At 42.2% G+C, this 22,173-nt stretch overlaps 2 protein-coding genes across 2 annotated transcripts; one reads left to right on the top strand and one right to left on the bottom strand.

Moving 5' to 3' along the window:
- Positions 1-5,495: 5,495 nt before the first annotated feature.
- On the bottom strand, positions 5,496-11,008 carry trim105 (tripartite motif containing 105). The gene is made up of 7 exons (XM_080465249.1): positions 10,906-11,008; positions 10,294-10,600; positions 8,731-8,826; positions 7,894-8,127; positions 7,302-7,315; positions 7,057-7,172; positions 5,496-6,826 (listed from the first exon to the last, which is right to left on the bottom strand). The coding sequence occupies exons 2-7, from the start codon at positions 10,573-10,575 to the stop codon at positions 6,267-6,269; spliced, it is 1,302 nt and encodes a 433-aa protein (XP_080321375.1). The 5' UTR covers positions 10,576-10,600; positions 10,906-11,008; the 3' UTR covers positions 5,496-6,266.
- A 5,905-nt stretch (positions 11,009-16,913) lies between these two features.
- npy7r (neuropeptide Y receptor Y7) lies at positions 16,914-22,103 on the top strand. Its single transcript, XM_080465782.1, has 2 exons — positions 16,914-17,036; positions 19,690-22,103. Exon 2 carries the CDS (start codon positions 19,728-19,730, stop codon positions 20,841-20,843), a length of 1,116 nt encoding a protein of 371 aa, XP_080321908.1. The 5' UTR covers positions 16,914-17,036; positions 19,690-19,727; the 3' UTR covers positions 20,844-22,103.
- Positions 22,104-22,173: the final 70 nt, after the last annotated feature.

Below are 22,173 nucleotides of genomic sequence, written 5' to 3'. Positions count from 1 at the left end.
AGAGAGGACAGAGCCCGGAGTGCTGAGGGGAAACTGAAAACTGAAAAAAACAAAACAAACAAACGCCTTTTCCTTTTTGTCAAAAGGATGCATGAGGCAGTGGATGGGATTTACAATGATTTCCCTTTCCTTTGCTCGTGACTGGAGGCTTGCACACCCACCACTTCATAAAACCAGCTGAATTGGAGGAGTGTGAGTGAGGGTCGGTGGGTGTGGGTCTCCTCAACGTCCATGACAAATTTCCTCCCTTCAAGATCCCACTGGCTTCATTCACCGTGCACAAGACTGACGAATAACGATGCATTGTGTTGTGCTGATGGAGCCCAACACAATGCAATGACACCATTTACAGATGCTGTGCTGGAGCTGTGGGTTATCATCTGCAGCCTTAGTGCAGAAACTCTTTAATATTGATTTTAATTTCATGGATTTCCCCGAGCATTTAAAAGGTATCATGAACAGCTCAGCAGGTAATCCTGAAACCATCAGCAGTTCTCACAAAGCTGCCTCGGGAAGACTGCAGTGTCACCACAGGAGCTGAGCAAACAGCACTGCAAAATCAGACACAGCCTGAACCTTCACAGGAATATTAAAGGCTTTTTTTATCCTGACACCATGCCTTTTTCTCTTCAGCTGTTTTTAAATCCGTAAAACAATACCCATAAAAGGTACTATCTGCGTGCAAATACCAAAAGGTGTGTGCAATTTTATCTGTCGGGGTCAAATGTCAGCCATCAATAAGAAGAGACAATGTCTGGGGAAAGGAAATTCCTCCTCACGTTAGACAAATAAAAACTGAGCTCAGTAGGGATTCGGGAGTTTCTTTTTTTTGTTTTTTTTTCTGTTAAGTGTCAGTAATTATTCATGCAGAGGGTCAGTTGTGGTGATCCCTCCATTGAAAGTAACCTGCACAGAGTGCTTGTCCAAATCCTGTTAACCACACACCCCCACCCCCCCACCCCCACCACCACCCTCATCCACCCACCTCAGGGAGTCCTCGGAGTGTGAATGAAAACCCTGTACTTAGAGCACAACATGCCCATGTTGTAAGCTGCTGGCAGCCCAGTTTCATTTTACAGAGGGAGATTTCAGAAAATTGAAAACCCGTGTACCATATACGCTCAGAATGAAAAGTCAAAGAGGACCAGAGGAACGTGCACTGTCAGGCTTGCGCGTGCACGCACGCACGCACGCACGCACGCACGCACGCACGCACGCACGCACGCACGCACGCACGCACGCACGCACGCACACACGCACTCACACACTGTGCTTTGTTTTTCTTTGTACCTGTCGCATGTCGCAGCAGCTTCAACCTACAGTTGCCTCACGCAGACTCCAAACCCAGCATACCAATTCAAGCCAACATAATCAATCCCAGACAGCTTTGTTTTTATAAAACAGGGACCACGCTGTAGAAATCAATAGCATACTCTGTCAACACTTGGAGGTTCACTGAACAAAAATGCAGCTATATTTGAATCTGAAGCCTTCCTAACTGCGCCGGTTGAACTATTCAACACTTCGCCACCAATCATTAATCAGCAGTTGTCAATGAGATGCATGAGAAAACAATTTTTTTCTTGATATGAATGTTTTTATTGAACTATGAAGAAACCAATGTGAAAGTGTAAAACCGTAAGGATCATTGTGTGTTATTGTGGGCTTGTGTTTCCCCTCCAGATCCTCTATGGCAGACCACCTCTCTGTTGTGATTGAATGGTTCTAATTAAAATGTTCCTGTGGTTCCAGGCTGGCAGCGCCCTCAAGTTCAAAAGGAATAAAGCTCACTAAATCGGGTTGGATTGTCTGACAAAGCTTTGTCTCGGGATATATCAAAATCCCATCGCCGCTTTAGAGCAAACAAAGTCATCAATGCAAAGGGAAACAAAGGCATTTGTATGGAGAAATTATTGGAGGAAAAAAAAAAACTGCGCACATAAGTCATTCATTTAACAATAATAAACTATAGTCCCAATGCAGGAAAGCCAGATCACCTCTGCTCTGTCAGATGAAAAGGTCCAAATTTATAATACTTGTGGCCCCTTAGGGACATCTGAGGACTCAAGGACCTGTCCTTGAAGTGTCAGCGCTCCACCAAGCCCATCCTCAGGTCAGGAAACACATTTCTGCCCCATGGCTACTATCTTAGGAAGGATGTGGAGCATGCATGCAACCCACTCACTCTCTCGCTGAACTTCCAGCCTGTGGGCCTCCCTGTGCTGCGCCGCGCTCGGCTCTGCACTCGGACGGTCACTTTGAAGTCGCTGTCAGTTTTCAATAGATAGTTTTGTTTTGATTGAAGCAGCCAAAACTTCCCATCAGTTTTTAGGTCACGCACCGCTATCATTCAATAGTGATGGCAACACCCCGGATTATGAGGGCAGCGCTTTCCACATGTAAATTATTTACCAACTGATTAGTCGTCAAGCTAATGCACCGAGTGGGTTGCAGATGGACAAATTGAAATCCTCGATAAGGGCGAGCTGTTGCAGCTCAGTGAAAAACACACCACCAGGGTGACTATTTAACAGGAGTTTCTTATTTTCTGAATATCAAAATGTGCTTGTTTTACCTGACCTTTGGCCGCGTGGGGAAGCACAACACGCTGTGGGAAATTTTCAGATCAGAAAGCCGTCGTTACACAATGTTACAATGAAATCAGAGAGCTGCTCCTCTCGCAGATGCAAATGAACAAACTGCAGCAACAAAAGTTGTTCAATACAACAAATAGGCATTCGTCGTTTACAAGAAATCTGTTCAGAATATGGAGAAGAAACCAGCACGCGGAAACAGATTGCACAAAAAGAAAATCCATGACTATAGAAATACTCTGCACAGAGCATGTTATGGGTCAGCCGCATAACAGTAATTGCAAGTTTTCCCCGTGTGGGAGGCGAGGATGACCCACCCTCAAAGAGTTTAAATCACAGCCCACCCCGACTATCACACCCAGTGAGAGTTGGCCCGTTGAATGCCGGATGTCCTAATCGTCACGAAGACACAGATGGCCGTTGAGATTAATCAGCAATAAGTCTCCTGATGTTCAAGGATCGTAAATTAAATTACATTTAATTGATGCATACTTTAAGACTTTATTCCCGTAAAATGTGTGTTTTGAATTTGATCATTAATAGTTTCATCCTCCAGACAATGATGCTGAGGAGAGCAGTAATCAACAAACCATAATAAACAATAATAAACATTTACAGTCGTGTGAGAAAATACATACTATACTATAGTATATGACCTTGTAACTATTAAATTATGTTTGAAGCAACTCCTACAAAAGTGATTTGGTTTGCCTCCACAGCTAAAAATAATGAAAGTTGTATTTTTCAGAGGAACATTAGGTACCTCTGCAAGTTAGCCTTGCTCCTTTAGGAGAGTTTCCTTTTTCTGATAAATGTCTACTAATCTCAGACAAAAAGGAGGAGAAAATTCGCACTTTCTTTAAAAAAAAAAAATAATAAAATCATTAAGTGAGAATTTGTCATGTTTTCTGCTCCAGCTTGTTTTAAATCCCCTCACAACTTTTCAATGTGGTTCTCATCTGGGCTTCACTTCCTTCATTTTAATACCATCCATTTTTTTTGGGTCATTACTTTGTGGATTTGCTCCTGTGGGATTATCACACTACCCACTACTTTTGGGCAGATGAATACACATTATATATTAAAGCTTAATCTCTTTGAGATGATGTGGAGTGTAGGACTGAATCTGTGACTGATGCAAGCATCAAACCACAACATGTTTTTCTGTCATGTTTCACAGGTGGAAAGAGGCTTCCCCCTAAAGAAAAAAAAATTAAAATAGTAAAAACTACCCGCAGCCTGAATTCAACATATGGACAAGCCAATATGTCTTTCATTCATTTTTTCAGGGCACATCCTCCCAGAAGATCTGGTTTTTGAGCCTATGTTTATTGGAAAAACACGGTTTTGAGTGATTTCCAGGAACTCCTCGTACAAGAAATCAAACTTGTGCAATGTCTTTCAGACTGCAGGCACTTGCACATTGACATGGACAGCTTCAAGAGGTACCTGCTGTGAAACTCTGGAGGTTTTCCAGTTCCTGCTTTTTGGATCCAACTCTGTGATCATGAGCCGATTTTGTTTCTGGGACCTGCCAATCAAAGGTACTGTATTCCTCCGATTCAACTGAAACTGGAGGGGTTTAGTTAGGATTCTTTGCTGAGGATCCTATTTCATAGTCGTGGACATCTTCAACCTTTTCCTGAAGGTCGTATGGAGCTCTATAGCTTTTAGTAGGTACAAGACACTTCAACCGCAAAGAACATATTAAACCATAAATGTCACTATAAAGAGGTTGAAATAACAGACTCTCCTCCTTACCAACAAGTAGTCCTCCGCTGTAATGTGAAGGCTCTGGATGTATGATGAATGTCAGTGTGTGCATATATCCATATAATCTATAATTGTGAAAACCATACAGGACCGTGATTAATTATAGGTCTGAGGATACAACTCACTTCACAAGACAGTTTATAAAAAAAATATCAAACAATTGCTTGTTTAATATTTGAATGAGATTCTTCTCATTTCTATATCTGCGTGTTTTTTTGTATGAAATTCTGAGATTGTGAAGACAGATGAGAGGAACGGCGTATGATAGGGTTATGGATAATGTTTTTGCATTTACCGCTACAGGAAGCTCTTTTTATATAATAGTAAAAAAAAAAAACATAAAAAAAAACACGATGACTGGTAAGTCATCACATGAAAGACACTGAAATATAAAGGTGGATGGAAAACAAAGGTAAGAAACAGTGTGGTGGGTCTGGTTCATTAAATCTAAATACATTTTTGATAGGCACATCATTACACAATTTAACCCTTTCATTGCAAAACAGAAATTCTCTATAATTTATATATCACACAAAAAAAGGCACTAACAGTTTTCACATAGAGAGCAGCTGAGCAGCGGGGGGGGGGAAAATGCAACGCTTCTATGTGTGGATATGCCTCATTATCGTTTCAAATCTCAAAACAGCAGCGTTAGCACCCACACTGTGTTGATGAGCAGGAAGAGCCGGGTCCCCCTCTGCTCGGGTTTATTGGGGCACTTTTCCGACAGAAAAGCAGTCAGTGGCATCCTGCTTTGGCAATGCCCCGGAGGCCTGTCAGAAAAGCCCAGAGGCTACCCCACTGTCACTCTGTTTACCCGACCTTTCACCTGGCAGAAGGAAACAGGACGTCAGGGCGCTTGTGTGTTTGTGAAGATAACCGAGAGCCTCCCCCTACTCCCGCTGTCTAAATGTCAGAGATGGCTCACGCATTCAAAAGTTCCAGTCCAGGTGCAGGGGAGTCAACAAGCCCTGCAGTCGAGTGGTTTTGGACAACCACCAAGCACAAGTCGCGTGCGCTGCTTTGATGATGCTTTATAACGTCCTTGATCACATCAAGTGGGGTCGAGCTTTAAAGATGAACGGGCCGTGAGAGGAAGCAACATCACAGCCGCAGAAAAGAAGCAGTCGACATTGTTTATTTTGGAAAGAAAAAAAAAAAGATTTATTTGCATCAGCATTATTTTTTTCTATACAATAACTGAGTATAACCTTCAATGACAGCAATAGGATTTGTATTAAATTTTTTTAAAATCGACTTTGGTGTATTTCCTTGATCCAAAGTATTTTATATATAATAAGGCACATATAGACATAAAAGACTGTTCAGATAAGGAAAAAAAAAAAATCTACATCTTAGTGTCATTCAATCACAAAATGCATCCAGAAGGAAAGTACACGAGACATTTTGAGACCCATGTATAAAACACAGAACAATGAAATCATATTTAAAATTGCACAATTCCTTCATGCCGATAATGCATGAATAATAAAAAGTCTCTGCCAAGTGAATCTTAGAATAGAATTGAGTGCTAATTGATCAAGGTATTTCTTGTAGGAGATGCAGCGTCGTGTAATGCGCTCAATCTGATTGGTCCTGCAAACTGAGTGAGTCTCTTCAGAATGACTGCAACAATAGGGCGGTGTTCATACGTTACAGGGCTTTGTAGGTCAGCTCCAAATAGAAAAACAGCATCTGGTGAATTAAAAAGTTAAAAGTGCATGGAAAATACAAGAACAGCGAGAAGCCGTAATGGGTAACGACGCGGTACGATGATGCAAACTACGGCAACGCCGGATTTTCAAAAACTGAATGATGAATGAATGAATGATGGTCTTTGGTCAATATACCATTCGACAGCTCTGACATGCTGGAAAGTGGCGACTGAGTGCAGGAGTATCAACCCGACAGGGGAATTGAAAGGTCATGGAGCAGTTTTATGGGATGAGGCTTGTTCCTGCCGTCGCTGATGCACGGGCTGAAGAAGGGGAACACTTTGCCCCTCGGCCCGTCTGCGAACGCGTAGAGCAGACTCATGTCCTCGGCGTCGTAGAAGGACACCTTCCGTTCGTCGCAATCCAAAAAGACGCCGATCCTCTGCGGGGAAGATCCCAGCTGCAGCCTCGTCCACGGCTGAGTCCCGGCCGAGTACTCGTTGCCATTGCGCAGCCGCAGGGTCCAGTAGCCGTTGTCGGGGCTCAGCTTGATCCGGGCGTGCCTGTCGACCGCCTCCGAGGCCACGCCCAGGTCCCACTTAGAGCTGGAGCCCACGTCCACCTCCCAGTAGTGTCGGCCTGAGTGGAAGCCCTGCGCGGCCAGGACGTTGACGCACTGGAGGAAGCGCCTGCTGTGGTCCTGATGATGGTTCACTGAGTCACATTCCAGCGCCACGGTTCTGTCCCGGGAGACGTGGATGTTCGGGTGCGCTGTGTCAGCATCAAACGTCAACGGCGAAGGACCTTCGGGGTTGAAACAATTCATTAAAGCGATTACTACGACGGCATCAGATTTGATGAAAAGTGACGACTTGAAATTGAATCCTTGGACTGTCATCTTGTTGCCACTTCAACACCTTTATGAAGAGCTCCCGTCACGTACGTACTTTCATTGTTGGGAGCAGCAGCAGCAGCAGCAGTTTTCACCTGAAAGCGGTTCGAGCCTAATGAAGCACATCGGAGGAGAAAATTACCTGGCTTCAAAGACTTGAGCATCCGCCGCCATGTGATGTACCCTAATGGGGCTACGTATTTGTTGCTGAATGCGTTTATATCAAAATCAGGAGCAGCATCCACCTGCGTACATGGTCTGTCAATGGAAAAGAAGAACACCAGACGTTTAATGCGTTTAAGTTTGCTGAAATCACATTGTATGGCAATAAACAAATCAGACGTGTCATAATGTGCAGAGAAATTGATGAGAGGTTGCCATGCTTACCTGAGATGTGGAAGCTACAGGAAGACAAATCAAAGAGAAAACGCATTAATGGCTTTTTGAAACAGATGCAAAAGTGAAGAATAGATTATTACTGAAGATATCAAAACTATTAACAAACACATAATCATGGTACACATTTTACATTGCTTTGTAATTTTCTTTCCATTCTGCTTGATGAGGATGTGGCCTAAATTGTTTTCAATTTACATGAGTGTCTCATCAAGACTCATCAAGAATTTCCTGTCGATTTCCCATTACGGTTAATTTAATTTACACAATATGGCTAAATCGAGTAAAGATATCAGTTTAGATCAGGCGGGTCACTCCCACCATAAGCTTTAAAGTATCTTTGAGTGTGAGTCATGAAAAACCATCACACACTAAGATGAAACTGACCTGGAGCAGCACTCATGAGTTACTGAATGAGAAGATGAATCTGAACTGTTCCTGTTTATAGAATTTTTCAGGAGGATCAAAGCCCAGATAGAGAAAGTTTTTTAATGAAACGTGTGAGTTTAGTTTGACACCAATTTGCAATATATGCATGTCTGTATATCTCAAACTGACCGAGTCTTGACCACGAAGCCCTCACCTCAGTCAGAACCACGCTTCCCGAGGCGGCGTCGCACTGCTGCAGCGCCTGAATGTTGTCCTCCAGCTCCTTTAAGGCCTGCTCCGCGGCCTCCAGGTGGCGCCGGGCCATCTCCAGCTCCTCCTCCTGCTCCCTCCTCAGCTGCTCCAGCATACAAGTTTCCTCATCGCGCAGGATCTGATGGAGAGCTCGGTACTCGCCTTTGACACGAGCCTGCAGGTCTGAGCCGACTCTCTGGAGACACAATAACTGGTGTCACAATAAGTGGAGATGATACTGCAGGCTGTTTTGGTTTTTCTCGCGGTAACCACATTGCCAAGTAACTTCCCTTAAATGTCTGAAGAACTCGGCAGTACATGTGTCTTTAGAGATCAAACAAGGGGTAACTGTTGCGCGGTGTTCAAGCAGAGAATGATTTCCTTTTAATCATCTCAGCCCAGAATGCACGGCTCAGCCAAAGCTCTTATCTCCCATCTGGCTCTCACACTTCTGATGTGGTTCTTTTTTTTTCTTTCTGTCGCCTCTGTCTGGAAACAGGTTGACGTCTCCGGCATTTCTTGCCGAGGTGAAAGTCGACGCAGGTGAATCGGGGCTCCGCGAGTCAGGGTTTTACATTTAAAGTTGACACATAATTAATTCAGAGTTTAAGAGAGGCGTTTATGCACCCAAGCGCAAGACCATTAGGTTTTACATATCGAAGCAGAAACTGTCACTTACCACAACTGCAAACAGCGCTAAATATGCACAGTGACATACTGCAAACAGCCATTAGGGAGGGACATGTGCATTCTTATCTGCTAAGTGCCGCCATCCCGTCGGATCCCCAGAGGAGTCTACCTTTATGATATCCATCTTTTCTTTGTCCCTCCGAACACTGTTGACCAAGTCCTCCTTTTTCAGGCGATGGTTTTCCAAAGTCTCTTTCACTTGTTTCTGGAAAGTCGTGAATGGAATCAGTGAGGAAACAGAAACACCAGAACAAAAACACTCAAATCCCACAATCAAAGAACTCAAGAAGGGAACAAAAAAACGACAAATAGGCATGAAGAAGCTGCTTCCCAAAAACTACTTTCTTCAAGAAATTCGGCTTTATTGTTGTGGAATTAGAGTTCTCTACAATTGGTTGGTTCTTTTTTTTTTTTTTTTTTGTATTTATTATATAAATACTTAAAATATTATAACTTGGAAGAAGACAGTTGAAACAGAAGCCTTAAGGGAAAAGTTTAACATATTTTAACATGTCTTGTTTTGTTGTTATTCTCACTGTAGGCGCATGTCATGGTAAGATAGCAATCAGAAAAAAATCATTTCCCTCCTTCAAAAGAAACAAGTTAAGTTTCTTTTGGAATTTCATTACATTTGTACAGCGAACTATGAGGTGATGACAACTGCTGTAGAAGTGCAAAACATTTTAAAAGTTTGTTGCCGTTTGTAGGCTTTAAGTCGAATCAGCTACTTGCTGTATTCGGCAAATAAATGATCAACCAATCAATGTTGAGACGGCACTTTTCATTTATCTTCCTAAACCGGTTTATTTATTGAGGCTGAACCTAACATTGGGGTATAGTGTCCTTTACAGGACTGACACACACGTTAACTCCTTCAGAAAACCTACTGTCAATAATTAACTCACAAAAAAACAAACAAACATGTTTTTGGATTGTAGAAGGATCCTTGAGAAAACTAGTACAACTATAGAAGAACATGCAATCCCCACAAAGTCCGGTCACATTGTAGTATGCCAATTATAAAGCACTTCGCATACAAGCATAAACACACACACACACACACACACAAAAAACACTAACTGCTTATTAGAACACCCTCTCCCCTCAGCCCACCCAAACAAGCTTTGTAGTAGGAAGACAAAATGAAGTTTGAACTGAAATCATGAAACACTGTTAAGTGACTTTTTCTGCAAAACAAAATGGGGACGTGTTTTCTTATCTAGGAGATACGTGTATTTTTCGATATGATAACCTGTATCCAAACAGCTAGAAAGTTTAATACACACCTCTGTAAACTAACAGTACAAAAACAAGTCAATATATTGGCTTGGATTGCATTAACACAAGTGGTTTCAAGTATTCTTGCAGTATGTCTTGGGAAAGTGCTGTGATCAAATGGCGTGACCAAAGTAATATAAAGGGGAGTGGAAGATTAAACTTTGATCAGATGTGTTTAGGGTGGAACAGGACTTTAATAAAAGAAAAAGGATGTTGAGCACAGTCGCATTCGACTAATAAACCTGATCAAATAAAGCGTCTTAAGTTTACTCAGAGCAGAAGGATATTTGTCTAAGATTAGTTCATAACTCTGTAAGACTTTCCACATGATGCAGACATGGGGCCGGTTGACGATTTAATACAAGGTAATAGAAGATAAGAGACATGATATTACCTCCAGATTTTTGGTGTAGCTGTCTGAGGTTGTGGCCCTGACCTTCTCCACCATGGCAGCCACCAGGTAGTTGGTTTGGAAGTGTTTGGAGCTGAACTCTTTGCGGCACTGCGGGCAGGTCACGGGCCCCTGTGTCCCCCGCCAGTACCTGGAGATGCACAGTTTGCAGAAATGATGCATGCAGGTCAGCATGACGGGGTCCCGGAACAGGTCGCAGCAGATGGCACATGTCAGGTCCTCTCTCAGGCTGCTCTTGGTGGAGGGAGCAGCTTTGGCAGCCATGGTGGACAGCTGTGAAAGTGAAAGTCTGCAAGCAGAGACACAGAGAGAGAGAGAGAAAGAGGCTGATTGTTCTGAAGTCACTTCGCAAGATCTATCCACGATCTCAACCTACACTTGCTAAATCCAAACGACAGCCAGCGCACGTGCGAGCACACCGTGGATCAGGTGCCACATCACGTGGGATCTGGTTTGTTTGGTTTCTGCTCCTGCCTGAAATCCTGCTAGCATGCAGCTTTAGCCTGTTCACAGCTCATTAAAACAACGGCAGAAAACACGCGCTCTAACGTGGCAACGAGTGTCGGCGTGTCGCCGAGACTTGGATGAACTTACGCTGTCTGATGCTCGCAGGAATAAAACACGACAAACACTTCAAAGTCGCCTCTCTGCTCTCTGACCCTCCCCGCCCCTCTGCTGCCGCTGGGAACAGCACGTACACCTGTACCGCGCATGCGCGGACCACAGACCCGCCTCTGATAGGTGCTTTTGTGTCACAACTTTTTCATCTGTTCCGTAAAACTATAAACTCCTGTTTCATTTTACAAAAGCCACCACATGTCATACATAAGTATATAAAGACAAGCCGCTTTAAATAAATGTAAGACAATCAATCCATTATTGTTGTTTCTTAATATCTTTAAAACTGCATGTCCAGTTCTTCAGGGTAGAAATACCTTTTACATGCAGACATGGTTAACTGCTATCTGTTCAGGCAAATGACTGCAATATAATGCCTAATGAAGCGGAGGAAACAGGGGTTTGAGATTATTCATATCCCAGAGAAGAACCCCCTCAATTTTAACATAAGGGGTACATCCATCCCACTTTATCCTGTGCAGGGACACGGGGTGCTGGAGGCAGGGTACAACCTGAACAGGTCACCATGATCACAGGGCAATGAAAGACAGACAACCACACAAACACACACACACACTCACAGGCAAATTAGGATCAGCAGTTAACCTCACACGGATGTTTCTGAACTGTGGGAGGAAACACACACACACACACACACACACACACACTCACACACAAACACAAACACAGCCCCTATTTGCACCAACACTTTCTCACTTACTGTGAGGCAAGAGTGCTAACCACTGCTCTACTCCGCCAACCCAATTTTGCATTCAGTCCTGTGCAATTTCTTTTTTATAACTGACAAGGTCATGACTTTAAAAAAACCCAATATTTTTATGTCTTTCACATCTAAGTTCCTCTCACACTTGTAAAATTTGTAGTCTTGTAACCCTCTCTGGAAACATTTCTGAAATCGAACATCCTCTCACCAGAGGCAACAAAGACGGAGGGAATGAACATTTCAATGCTTAAATTACTACACAGATCCAGAAGCTTTTAACTGTGTAATTTAGAATGGCATGTGGGCTGGTGGAGCGCTCATGAAAAGTATAGACTGCAGCAAAATGACATGGCTATCTTCTAATGGGAGCCATTCTTTCTTGTCTCATTTATTTCTGCATGCTCTAGTGGAGAGGTGTGCTTCATTGTTAAAAGTGTATCCAAATGTGTCGCTGCAGTCTAAGGGGTTTTCAAGTTTTGTCATTAATATCGATTATATGGACCAATGTCAGCGGTTCTGAGAGACCCCCCCACCCCCACCCCCACCCCCCTTCTCGCCACTTCCTGACATACTGTTGCAGACAGTGCTGAATAAAATAATTAAATAATAAGATAATAAAATATGCTTCAGAGACCATAAATGTAACAACAGTTGCAAACTACAAGTAACGACTAATCAATTATTTTAAATGACAAGCCTTTAAGTAGCACAAGAAGAGTTATGCATTTCATTGCTTGTTGTTATATTTAATGTCACAAGAATCATTAAATCTGGTGATAGTTAAGGTGAGAGTTGGATGGACACCACATCCACTGGTGCTCACTAAAATTGTGCCGTAGTTTAATTTGAGCAATGTCAACAATTTAATTTGAATGGTCTGTATATATTTTATTAGGCTAAATAGAATCACTGGTATTAAGAGTTACCAAAGATGTAATATCAACTTTGACAAAAAGACACATACAACAGGTTTGCAAAAAATATTATTATTTATTTACTGATTCATTCAGCTTCTCATTCATTTCTACATACATATATTTTTTTTCTTCATCAGATATTCAACAACATAAATGAAAGATTTTTATTGAACACAATGTTCGACTTCTGACAGTCTCACGTCTTTCACCATAAGTAGATATTCTCTGCCCTGCAGTCCTTTTAATTCAGTTGTGAATTGATCATCTTCTTTGACACCTTTTAAAATACATCTAAGGCTTTATCCTTTATCCAAATGTATTCTGGAGGACTTTGAATAGGCCCTTTGAGCTTCTTTCTTCTCCTGCACAACATGTGTCAGTTCAGTTTGTGTACTTTCCTTGTAATTTATAGGTCGGACAGAAAGAAAGATGATTTTTATACTTAGAATTAGGTAAATGTTGAGCCATGTGACAGGAGTTATACTTGGGTACAGACTTTCAGTGGTCTTTCCACCTGCCGTGTGGGATAACCCGACGAAGCATAAGGGTGATTAAAAAAAATGGTCTCAGTGATTTTGACTGTGGCAACATGCTGGTATCTGATGGACAAGCCTGAGTATTTCAGACACTACTGATAAACGTGGACTTTGCACAGTCGTCTTTAGTTTTTACAGAAAATCATTTGTGCAAGTGAACATGTCAGATATGTGTCAGTCCTTCAGAGACCCCTCATTGATGCCAGACGTCAGTGGATAAGCCCAATAGCGGGAGATGACAGAAAATCAACACTGAGTAAAATAACCACAAGTTATGCAGAAGACCGTCTCTGAAAGCACAATACTGAGGAAAAAACACTGTGCCAGTCCTGTCATCATACAGGGCACCAAGGCTACACTTCTTGAGGGGTCAGTAAAATTGGAACCAAGAAGATTGGAAAACATCTTTTGGATGTTATGGTTAGAATCTGACAGAAATAGGACAAAAATGTGCTCCCATCCTGCCATTTATTAACTGCTCAGGCTGCTGCATATGAGAGATATTTTAGTTCCAATCTTTTGTCTTATTAGCATTTAATGATGCCGTTGGCCACGTTGAATCCTTCATCATTGTTGTGCCCTTGTCTTCTGACTTTGAGCAAAAATATTGCACCACATCACAAAGCTTCAGTCATCTTAGTCAGGTTTCTAAAACAGGGCATTGAGTACACAGGGGGGAAAAAAACACTTAAAACAACCAGATCTAAATGCACCTGACGGCAGGGTATTGGCAAGATGGATGTGAAGCAGACAAATCTGCAACACCTGTGTGATGCTATCAGTATGGCAGAATATTTATGAAGAATGTGTCTTGGTGACTTTAAATAATGAAGGCAGTTTAAAGCACAAAAGGGCTCTGATCCCTGACTATCTGGGTTTACCTTGTGTTACGACTGGTGAGAGTATATTTTCCAATATACTTTGACTTAAATTGCCTTTTCAACACTTTTTTGATTGTAATTCACCCCCTACAAAAAGCAAATTGGGTATGGATTGAAGCAAAAACGCTGAATTCTTTGGATTTTTGAGACAAGATCAACCTCTGAATACACATGTTGTACATGGTTGAAGTCAGTGGCATTTTTAAAGTGGCCCTCCTGCCAAGAACATGATTTGGTCTCGGAAACGCATCAGAACTTTCCCACTTGCTTTTATCTTCTTTATTTTCAAGACTCAAGCAGAAATAGCCACAATCAGGGTCATTTTGTCTGACTTTTGTGAGGGCATACCAAGGCTGCAGGAGAAAGTATATAACTGATTTCACCAAATGGGCAAAACTAACACTGAAAAATCAACAGGCCTTTGTCTGTTAAATCAGTGGAGGCTGTATATAATTGAAAGCAAAATGAAAAAAAAAAGGGAAATATGCACTGTACTCTGAGATTAAGGGTCCATTTGGTCTTCCTAGAAGGAGTAATTGAAACCAACTTCACAATTGTTTACTTAGTGAATCCAATTTGTTAAGTGCCCAAGCTGTCTGTCTCTTTAAATCAATATTTCTAATCACAGAAGATTTCAAGGCTTCAAGACAATTTCCAACCCCCAAGTGTAACCATTGTGCAAAAAGGAAGGAAGGACTGGACGGTATCTCTGGGTTGTTGTTGTTTTTTTGTTTTTTTTTAATCATCTGCTCCCACCTTTTCTCATTCTCAGCAAAAGGGAGACTTGTGCGTAAATTATAGGCACCACAGTCTTTGGTGGTCCAGTAAGAGCATCGCGTCAAAACTATAGGATCATCCGGAATTTCTCAAGAGAATGCTAATCATATACATACTGTGTCCGTCCGTCCGTCCGTCCGTCCGTCCGTCCATCCATCCATCCATCCATCCATCCATCTGGCTCTGCTGTAATCAATTTAGGGCTGTATCCATCTTAATCAAAGCCAGGAAAGAGAAACCAGTGAAAGTGGTTAAGTGTGAATGTAGAATAGTGTCCCAATGGTCACACAATAAAATGTCTACTCCAGTTTGTGGAACTTGTCAGGAATAATCAGTGACACAAGCCAGTGAAGCTGAGAGCACTCTTCACCTTGACTGCCAAGTGACCCTGCGCAGGTAGAGACTGTGGAATTGCTCTCATAATAGAATGAATAAATTGAGGCAGAGACAGAGAGGAGGCCAGCCCAAATCAATAGGGGTAATCTCTGTTGCTGAATCAATCAGGACATCAATTATTGCATCATTAAAGTTCAATCCCACTGAGAAGAGTCAAGATCCTGGCACAAAATGTCTCCTTGAAAAAAATAATAGATAAATAAATATCTGGTTAAAATATTGAAATGCAACTCAAATGCATCTCATCCCTCCTGGGTTTTGCTGCCGCTCCCCAAACACGATGCAAAATTGTCTAAAATAGTGCCACTCTTCAGCAGGCAGTGCAATGAGTGGAGACAATTCCATCTGCTTGTCATGGGACCCGTTTGCATTTTCTGATGCTTGCAATTCCTCATCTCGATCTCATCTGCTGTTGAGCCATCAAGCCTCCTGACCTGCTGCTGCACTGTGTGACTCTACAGATGTACCATCTCTATCTCAGTCCTATCTGTTTTGCTCAATTACAGTGAAAACCTCAACATCATCACATCACCGGCTCGTCCATTGACAGACAGATCAGCTTCCTGTCTTATTTCAGTGCCACCATCTCAAAACCATGACATATCTGGTCTCACACCTGTCCTCTAAACTATTCGTTGAACTTAACAGGGACTCTTAGATAACTCCTGAAATTTCTATTCTATTCTATTCTATTCTATTCTATTCTATTCTATTCTATTCTATTCTATTCTATTCTATTCTATTCTATTCTGTACTCAGTTTGAAGTGCAAAGTTCTTAGACTATGTGTGGGTGCATAGAAAAAAAAAAGAACTGTATGAGACCTTCCTCAAACTTTCTTTGTGAGTAGCTGTATATGTCTCTTTATCCAAGTCTGTAAAGCCCCCAGAATGAGTGTTGTTGAGGCAAAATGATCATGAACTGAAATAAGTTCACCTTGGTATCTCTGGACTATCTTTCAATGCTCTCCTCCTCCTCCTCCTCCTCCTCCTCCTTGTTGAATGTCAAGTCCGTATCCCTGGCAAAGACATTTTTCTACACCTCCAGGTAAATCCATAATCAATCAGGAAATTAATAATAATGTATTTTCACATCTCAATATGATGGGACTAATTCAAGTAAAAGAATAAAATACTGACTGACACACACCCTACAGCACAATTCAGGCATACTACACTCCAATAACTAATTTCCAATTGATTTGCCATCATTGAATTCCGTTGGATGTTTTTGTCTTTTCTTCCTAAGAAATCAAGTAAACCGGTCACTGGTTTCAAGCGGATTACTAATAATGTTTTGCTGCTATACAAATTAGTATTGTGTCACATTTATGGGAAGAAATTATCAGTTGCAGCACTGGTGTCGAGAATCAATTAAAGCAAGACATTTGGTTTACAGCCATATATTATCCCAAAGTTATATCAAAATTGCACACGTGCGTAAACGGGAGACGAGGGAGCCTCTAGGGGGAAAGGGTTGATTCATGCTCGGATGCTCCATGCAGTACACACGGAAGCAAAACTGTAAAACGCAATAAACTGGGTAATGTGAGTCTGCGTGGGCACTTTGAGGGACACTTCGGCTTGTTTTATTGCATTTCCTCACTGCGTAATTAAGTTGAAATGAAATAACGCGGCTGTTTCCTTCGAATGGTGATGTGTCAAACCCATTAGCCGTGCGCAGATCTCCAGTGACAACCTCTGGCACAGATGTGGACACTCGCACAGTATCCTGTGGACCTGGCTCAGGGACGCACAGTCAAGGCGCAAGATGCGCACCGGGCACTACAGGCTGGGAGGAGCTTCGGGATTTTTCCCACTTGTTCCATGCCAGTCTCGGGTGAAGACTTGTTTGCCAAAGGAGATATAGAGAAAAAGGTGAGTCCGTTAACATGCGTATTGCGTTAATTTAGACTTTAAATAAATAGCACTTCAATCTTTAATGACTGCAATGGAGCCCAGGCTCGCAATATGCGGATATTTCTATTCATGTGCAGCAGCGTAACCTGTACTCGAACTGATACCCTGCGCGTAATTTGGATGTGAGAAAACCTCCTGACTGCAAAATGACCAAGTGTGAAGATTACACATTAGAAAGACTAAGTGTGTTACAAGACGGGACAGATTGGCACAAACATGATTTGAGAAATCAGTTTGGGGATTTCAGAATGCGCACCATGAATTAAGTGAAACAAATGACCACAAATTACGCATCAATGTGAAGCCGTTCGGCGAAGAGTTGCCAGATAATTTCACGACTGTATGAATAGAATAGAGCGGATCTTTGGGCAGGTGTTTGATAGATTATTCAGAACCTCAGCTTGTCTTCGTTGATGGAGAACAAAATGCGCTTTTGCAAATAAATCATGCTTTTTAAAGTGCAGATGTCGCCTGCAGCACCTGGGATGAATGTCGCTGTGCAGCTGTGGTGACAGAGGGTCCGAGCAGGCTGTTCATGCTTTTCTGATCACTATGACTCAAACACCTTCGCAGCTAGAGCCACATTTTCTGATGACCTAAGAATTTGGAGTTATCTTTTATTCATTTTATAAAACATATGCGTTGACTGGATTTCTATTTGGTCGTTTTCTTTGTGTCTCTTGTTGCATATGTGTGAATATGTTAAATTCTTAAGTGGGAAAGATTTAAATGAGGTAATTGCGCTGAACCCTGAATGCACAATCACTTTTCCTCATGTCATGTCATCACATTTAACCAAACAGTGTCAGTACTTTATATGTAACATATCAGCATAAAATGAACTCGTGCTGCACTTGACACTCACCCCTGTTTTAAATGGAAAAGCTAATATATGGGATGAATATAAAAGAAAATTATGACGTGAATGAGTCAACAAGCACCACACACACACACACACACACACACACACACACACACACACACACACACACACACACACACACACACACACACACACACACACACACACACACACACACACACACACACACACACAGATTTTCAGTCTCCATCATTGAAATTAAAGTGTTGTGGATTTGTGGAGAGCATTTCGCTGAACTTAAAGTTACTTGCTGTTATGTAATGCAAAGTTCATTTACTTAATTAGAATGGAGACACTGAGTCATCATATGAATCAAACTGTAGTGATTCTCTGCATATATGGGGCAGAGTGCACAGTCAGAGGCATTGCAGAGGCTTTGAGCCATACAATTTGCAGGAACCTGTTTTATTGGAATATGGTGGTTTCGCATTAGACGTACCAAACAATATTCCCTATTATGAGATGCAGTCTGAGAAAGCAACCAGACTGCAGCTCTAATGATGTAGCTTTGAAATGCCTCACTCCTCCTGATCACATTGCTTCCTCCATAATTTTTTGCTCCGCTTCTTATAATACCACAGGTGCGTGTTTCCCTTTGATAAACGGAAAGCTGCAAACAAATAAACAGGCTCCCTTTTGGAACAAGTATATTGCCATCGCAAATGTATATGGCCTATTTTGGTAGAGTTTTGGTCTAACCTTCTACAAACAAAGAAGAATTACTATTGATTACCATCTGTTTCTCATGTGCATATTTCATTTTCATAGCTTGCCAGATGATCCATCTCCTCAATGCAGTCATCCATGATTGTTCTAATAATTAGGCTGCATGCAATAGAGAATTATCTTATCTGCAAAATTGCTCCGTTTCGTTACTCTTGAGTTAAATACTACAGCACATGACATTTATATCAGTGTGACATTTGCAATTCCAACTACCCTTTCCAGGTTATATTAGAAGAATAATGAAATGGTTGTATGTCGTGTCTATTCACTCATATTACACCAAAAAGTCTAATCAGAGATCTTTCTCTACATATTATTGTGAGAAGGAAAATGCCCTGAAAGTAAATGCCATGGCTTAATGCATGATACTGAAACGACCAATTTGTCTGCATCTTTAGTTGTTAAACATGCATGCAGCCCTGTGCACAGTTCCTGAAATGATGGAAGACATTGTATAGTGGAAGAGAGAGGGAGCAAATGGACTAGAAGTTATCACACACACGAGAGAGGCAGTCAAAACACTGATCTGGCATGTAATAGAATCAGGGTTCAGTTTCCCAAGATGTGGTGCCTCATGAGTGCCTGCAAACACAGTGGCAGTATACAGCAATTATCCTCTTTATTTCCTTGTAATGTCATTGTTTACCATGGTCATTAGTGAGAGAATGGTCTGTTAACAACTACATTGCAAAGATCCTTCATTATCAGTTCTTCTTAACATGGTGAAGGAAACAAAATCACCAAGAGGATGATTGTTCACACACTAATAGGGAAGTGAGCTGGGATTAGATTGTCGTGTGGCAAGTTAGTTTTACCCTGCTGATGATGTGTTGTTCCAGAAGTAATCCTGCAGTGACAAGTAGCGCATAAACATATGAACACCTGGAGCACAAACATTGTTCACACAATTTCATTTCTTTTCATCGGTGGAAATATTCTGCCTGATGTTGTCCAATTTATTTTCTTTCATGTGTTGTATTTATATTTTTTTCTTCTGTTTAGGTGTCAGCACAGGTTTGATCAAACAGCCTCTCAACAAAATGAGCCCACCAGACACATCCAACAGCAGCGGAGACGGGGAGGCTGCTGAAACTGAAACTTCTGCTCCTCTTAATGACAGCCTGGGATTGCACCCTCCTGGTTTCCACACCGACATCACCAAGCACCTCGGTGTGCAGATCACTCTGATCACAGCGTATTCCCTCATCATCCTGCTGGGCCTGCTGGGAAATGCCCTCGTCATTTACATGATTATTCGCTACAGAAACATGCGAACGGTGACCAACTTCTTCATAGCGAACCTGGCCCTTGCAGACCTCCTTGTAGACACTCTGTGCTTGCCCTTCACCTTAGTTTACACTTTGCTGGACGAGTGGAAGTTTGGCGCTGTGCTCTGTCACATGGTGCCCTTTGCCCAGGCCCTGAGTGTCCACGTTTCTATCCTGACTCTGACTGTCATAGCTCTGGAGCGCTACCGCTGTATAGTCTTTCACCTCGGCCGCCGCCTCACGTGGCGCTCGAGCTTCCTCATCATGGCGCTCACCTGGACAGTGTCCGCTGTCCTGGCGGCACCACTGGCCATTTTTAGGGAGTACCGCAACGAGGAGATCCCGTCCATCGACCTGCACATTGCCGTCTGCTCCGAGAATTGGCCCCACGGCACCAGCAGGGACGGAGTCATCTACAGCCTCTCCATGCTGCTCCTACAATATATCCTTCCCTTAGCCATCATCAGTTATGCTTACATATGCATCTGGGTCAAACTGAAGAATCACATCAGTCCATCCAGCCGAAACGACAGCATTGCGCGTCGCAAAAAGACCACAAAGATGTTGGCGCTGGTGGTGGTGGTGTTTGCTATCTGTTGGCTTCCATTTCATGTGTTTCAGCTGGCCAGCGACCTGGACCTGGTGCTCAGGTTCAAGGAGTACAAACTGATCTACACGCTGTTTCACATCGTGGCCATGTGTTCAACGTTCACAAACCCCGTCCTGTACGGTTGGATGAATAAAAACTACAGGAACGGCTTTCTCATGGTGTTTCGTTGTGAGGATAAGCCGGATTCTTTCCACCCGGAGGGCTCATTCAGGACCCGATCCACAAGAGGACTGACTCTGAATGGTCGTAATGGGGGGCACCCCCCTACTGCCGTATGAGATTTACTCATATTCGAAATGCCTGTAGAATATGAACACCTTGCGCGCACCTCTGCTTTGTGGTGCTTGTGGTTCAAAGCCTTTCGACTTGAATGGTCTGATCTTGAGTATCTCAGTGACTGGAGAGGATCCAAAGCTTTGCATGCAAATTGCTTTATGTAAGGCTCTTCTTTCCTTTTTGAATGGTACAGTGAAATACATTTGTCAAGCCTATTTAACTGTGTTTAAGATGTTTACGTAAGTGTTATTTAACTTGGTAAAATGTATAATGTGTTCTCTTGTAAATGCAGACTCCGGTGGGTAGATCATGCACAATGTATAACAATTGCCAAAGGGAAGCAGGTGATTGTAACTGTGACAGCATTATTTTTCCACACCTGTTGTCTCTATTTATTAGCTGTTTGAAATATATTTGGATCCTATTCGCCACCCAAAGTTTTATTCTGGATCAACTTTCTTGCCAGTGTAACATTTAGTCAATAATCCAGGAAATCCAAAGGAGGCGATCGGTAAACTTCTGTCAGCTAAATGGTCTTTTCTTGGCAGCCAGTTGTTCCTGATTAAATGTACTAGCAAGACTCCAGATGAATGAACTATTAAAGCAGTTGTCTGTGAAAGGGTCGACCAAGATTATTGATATTTTCATCTCAGATTGCAGGCAGCTGCTTTGAAGACCACAAAGAGAGCATTTACAAAAAGTCAAGGAGACCAATACCACGTTCGTTACACTGCTATTAAAGTGTCTTTTGTTGAAGGTTTTTAATGAACGCTGAAACATGAAGTGACCACATGGCGTCTGGATTTACTCATCGGGCCGCTGCTGAACACACACACTCCCATACCTGATTGAGGAATCTGAGGAAGTTGTATTTTGTGCCTCTTTGTCAAATAAAGAGACTCTGGTATGGATCAGTATACCTTAAATGGATTAGCATGCAATCAGTTGCGATGGACTCCAAAAGATGGATCGAAACAGTGAAGATTTCATCATACAGTATATACAGTACATATATAGAAAAGTGTTGCACACTGGCACCACAAATAAAGCGCTGAAGTATTGAGGTAGCTTAGAGTAATCTCTAACCTTCAATCATCTGCATATACAACATTTATCTTTTGAACTTGCCAATTGGAAAACCCATCTACACATCAACAAAGGACTGAATCTGTGGATTGTCAAAGTCCTACAGATAAACTTTGGGCTTCATTTCGGAGAATAACTGGGTCAAGTTAATCCAATAAAGCATTTAATGACGTGGCCTACGCAGTGTGATTCATTTTACACCAGAGAAAATACCTATTTTATTTGAATTGCTGGATTTTTTTTTTT

The sequence above is a fragment of the Lipophrys pholis genome (assembly GCF_963383615.2).
Source record: "Lipophrys pholis genome assembly, chromosome: 6".
Lineage (NCBI taxonomy): Eukaryota > Metazoa > Chordata > Actinopteri > Blenniiformes > Blenniidae > Lipophrys > Lipophrys pholis.
The sequence above is the reverse complement of the archived record's forward strand: the minus strand, read 5'-3'. Positions and strand labels throughout refer to the sequence as shown.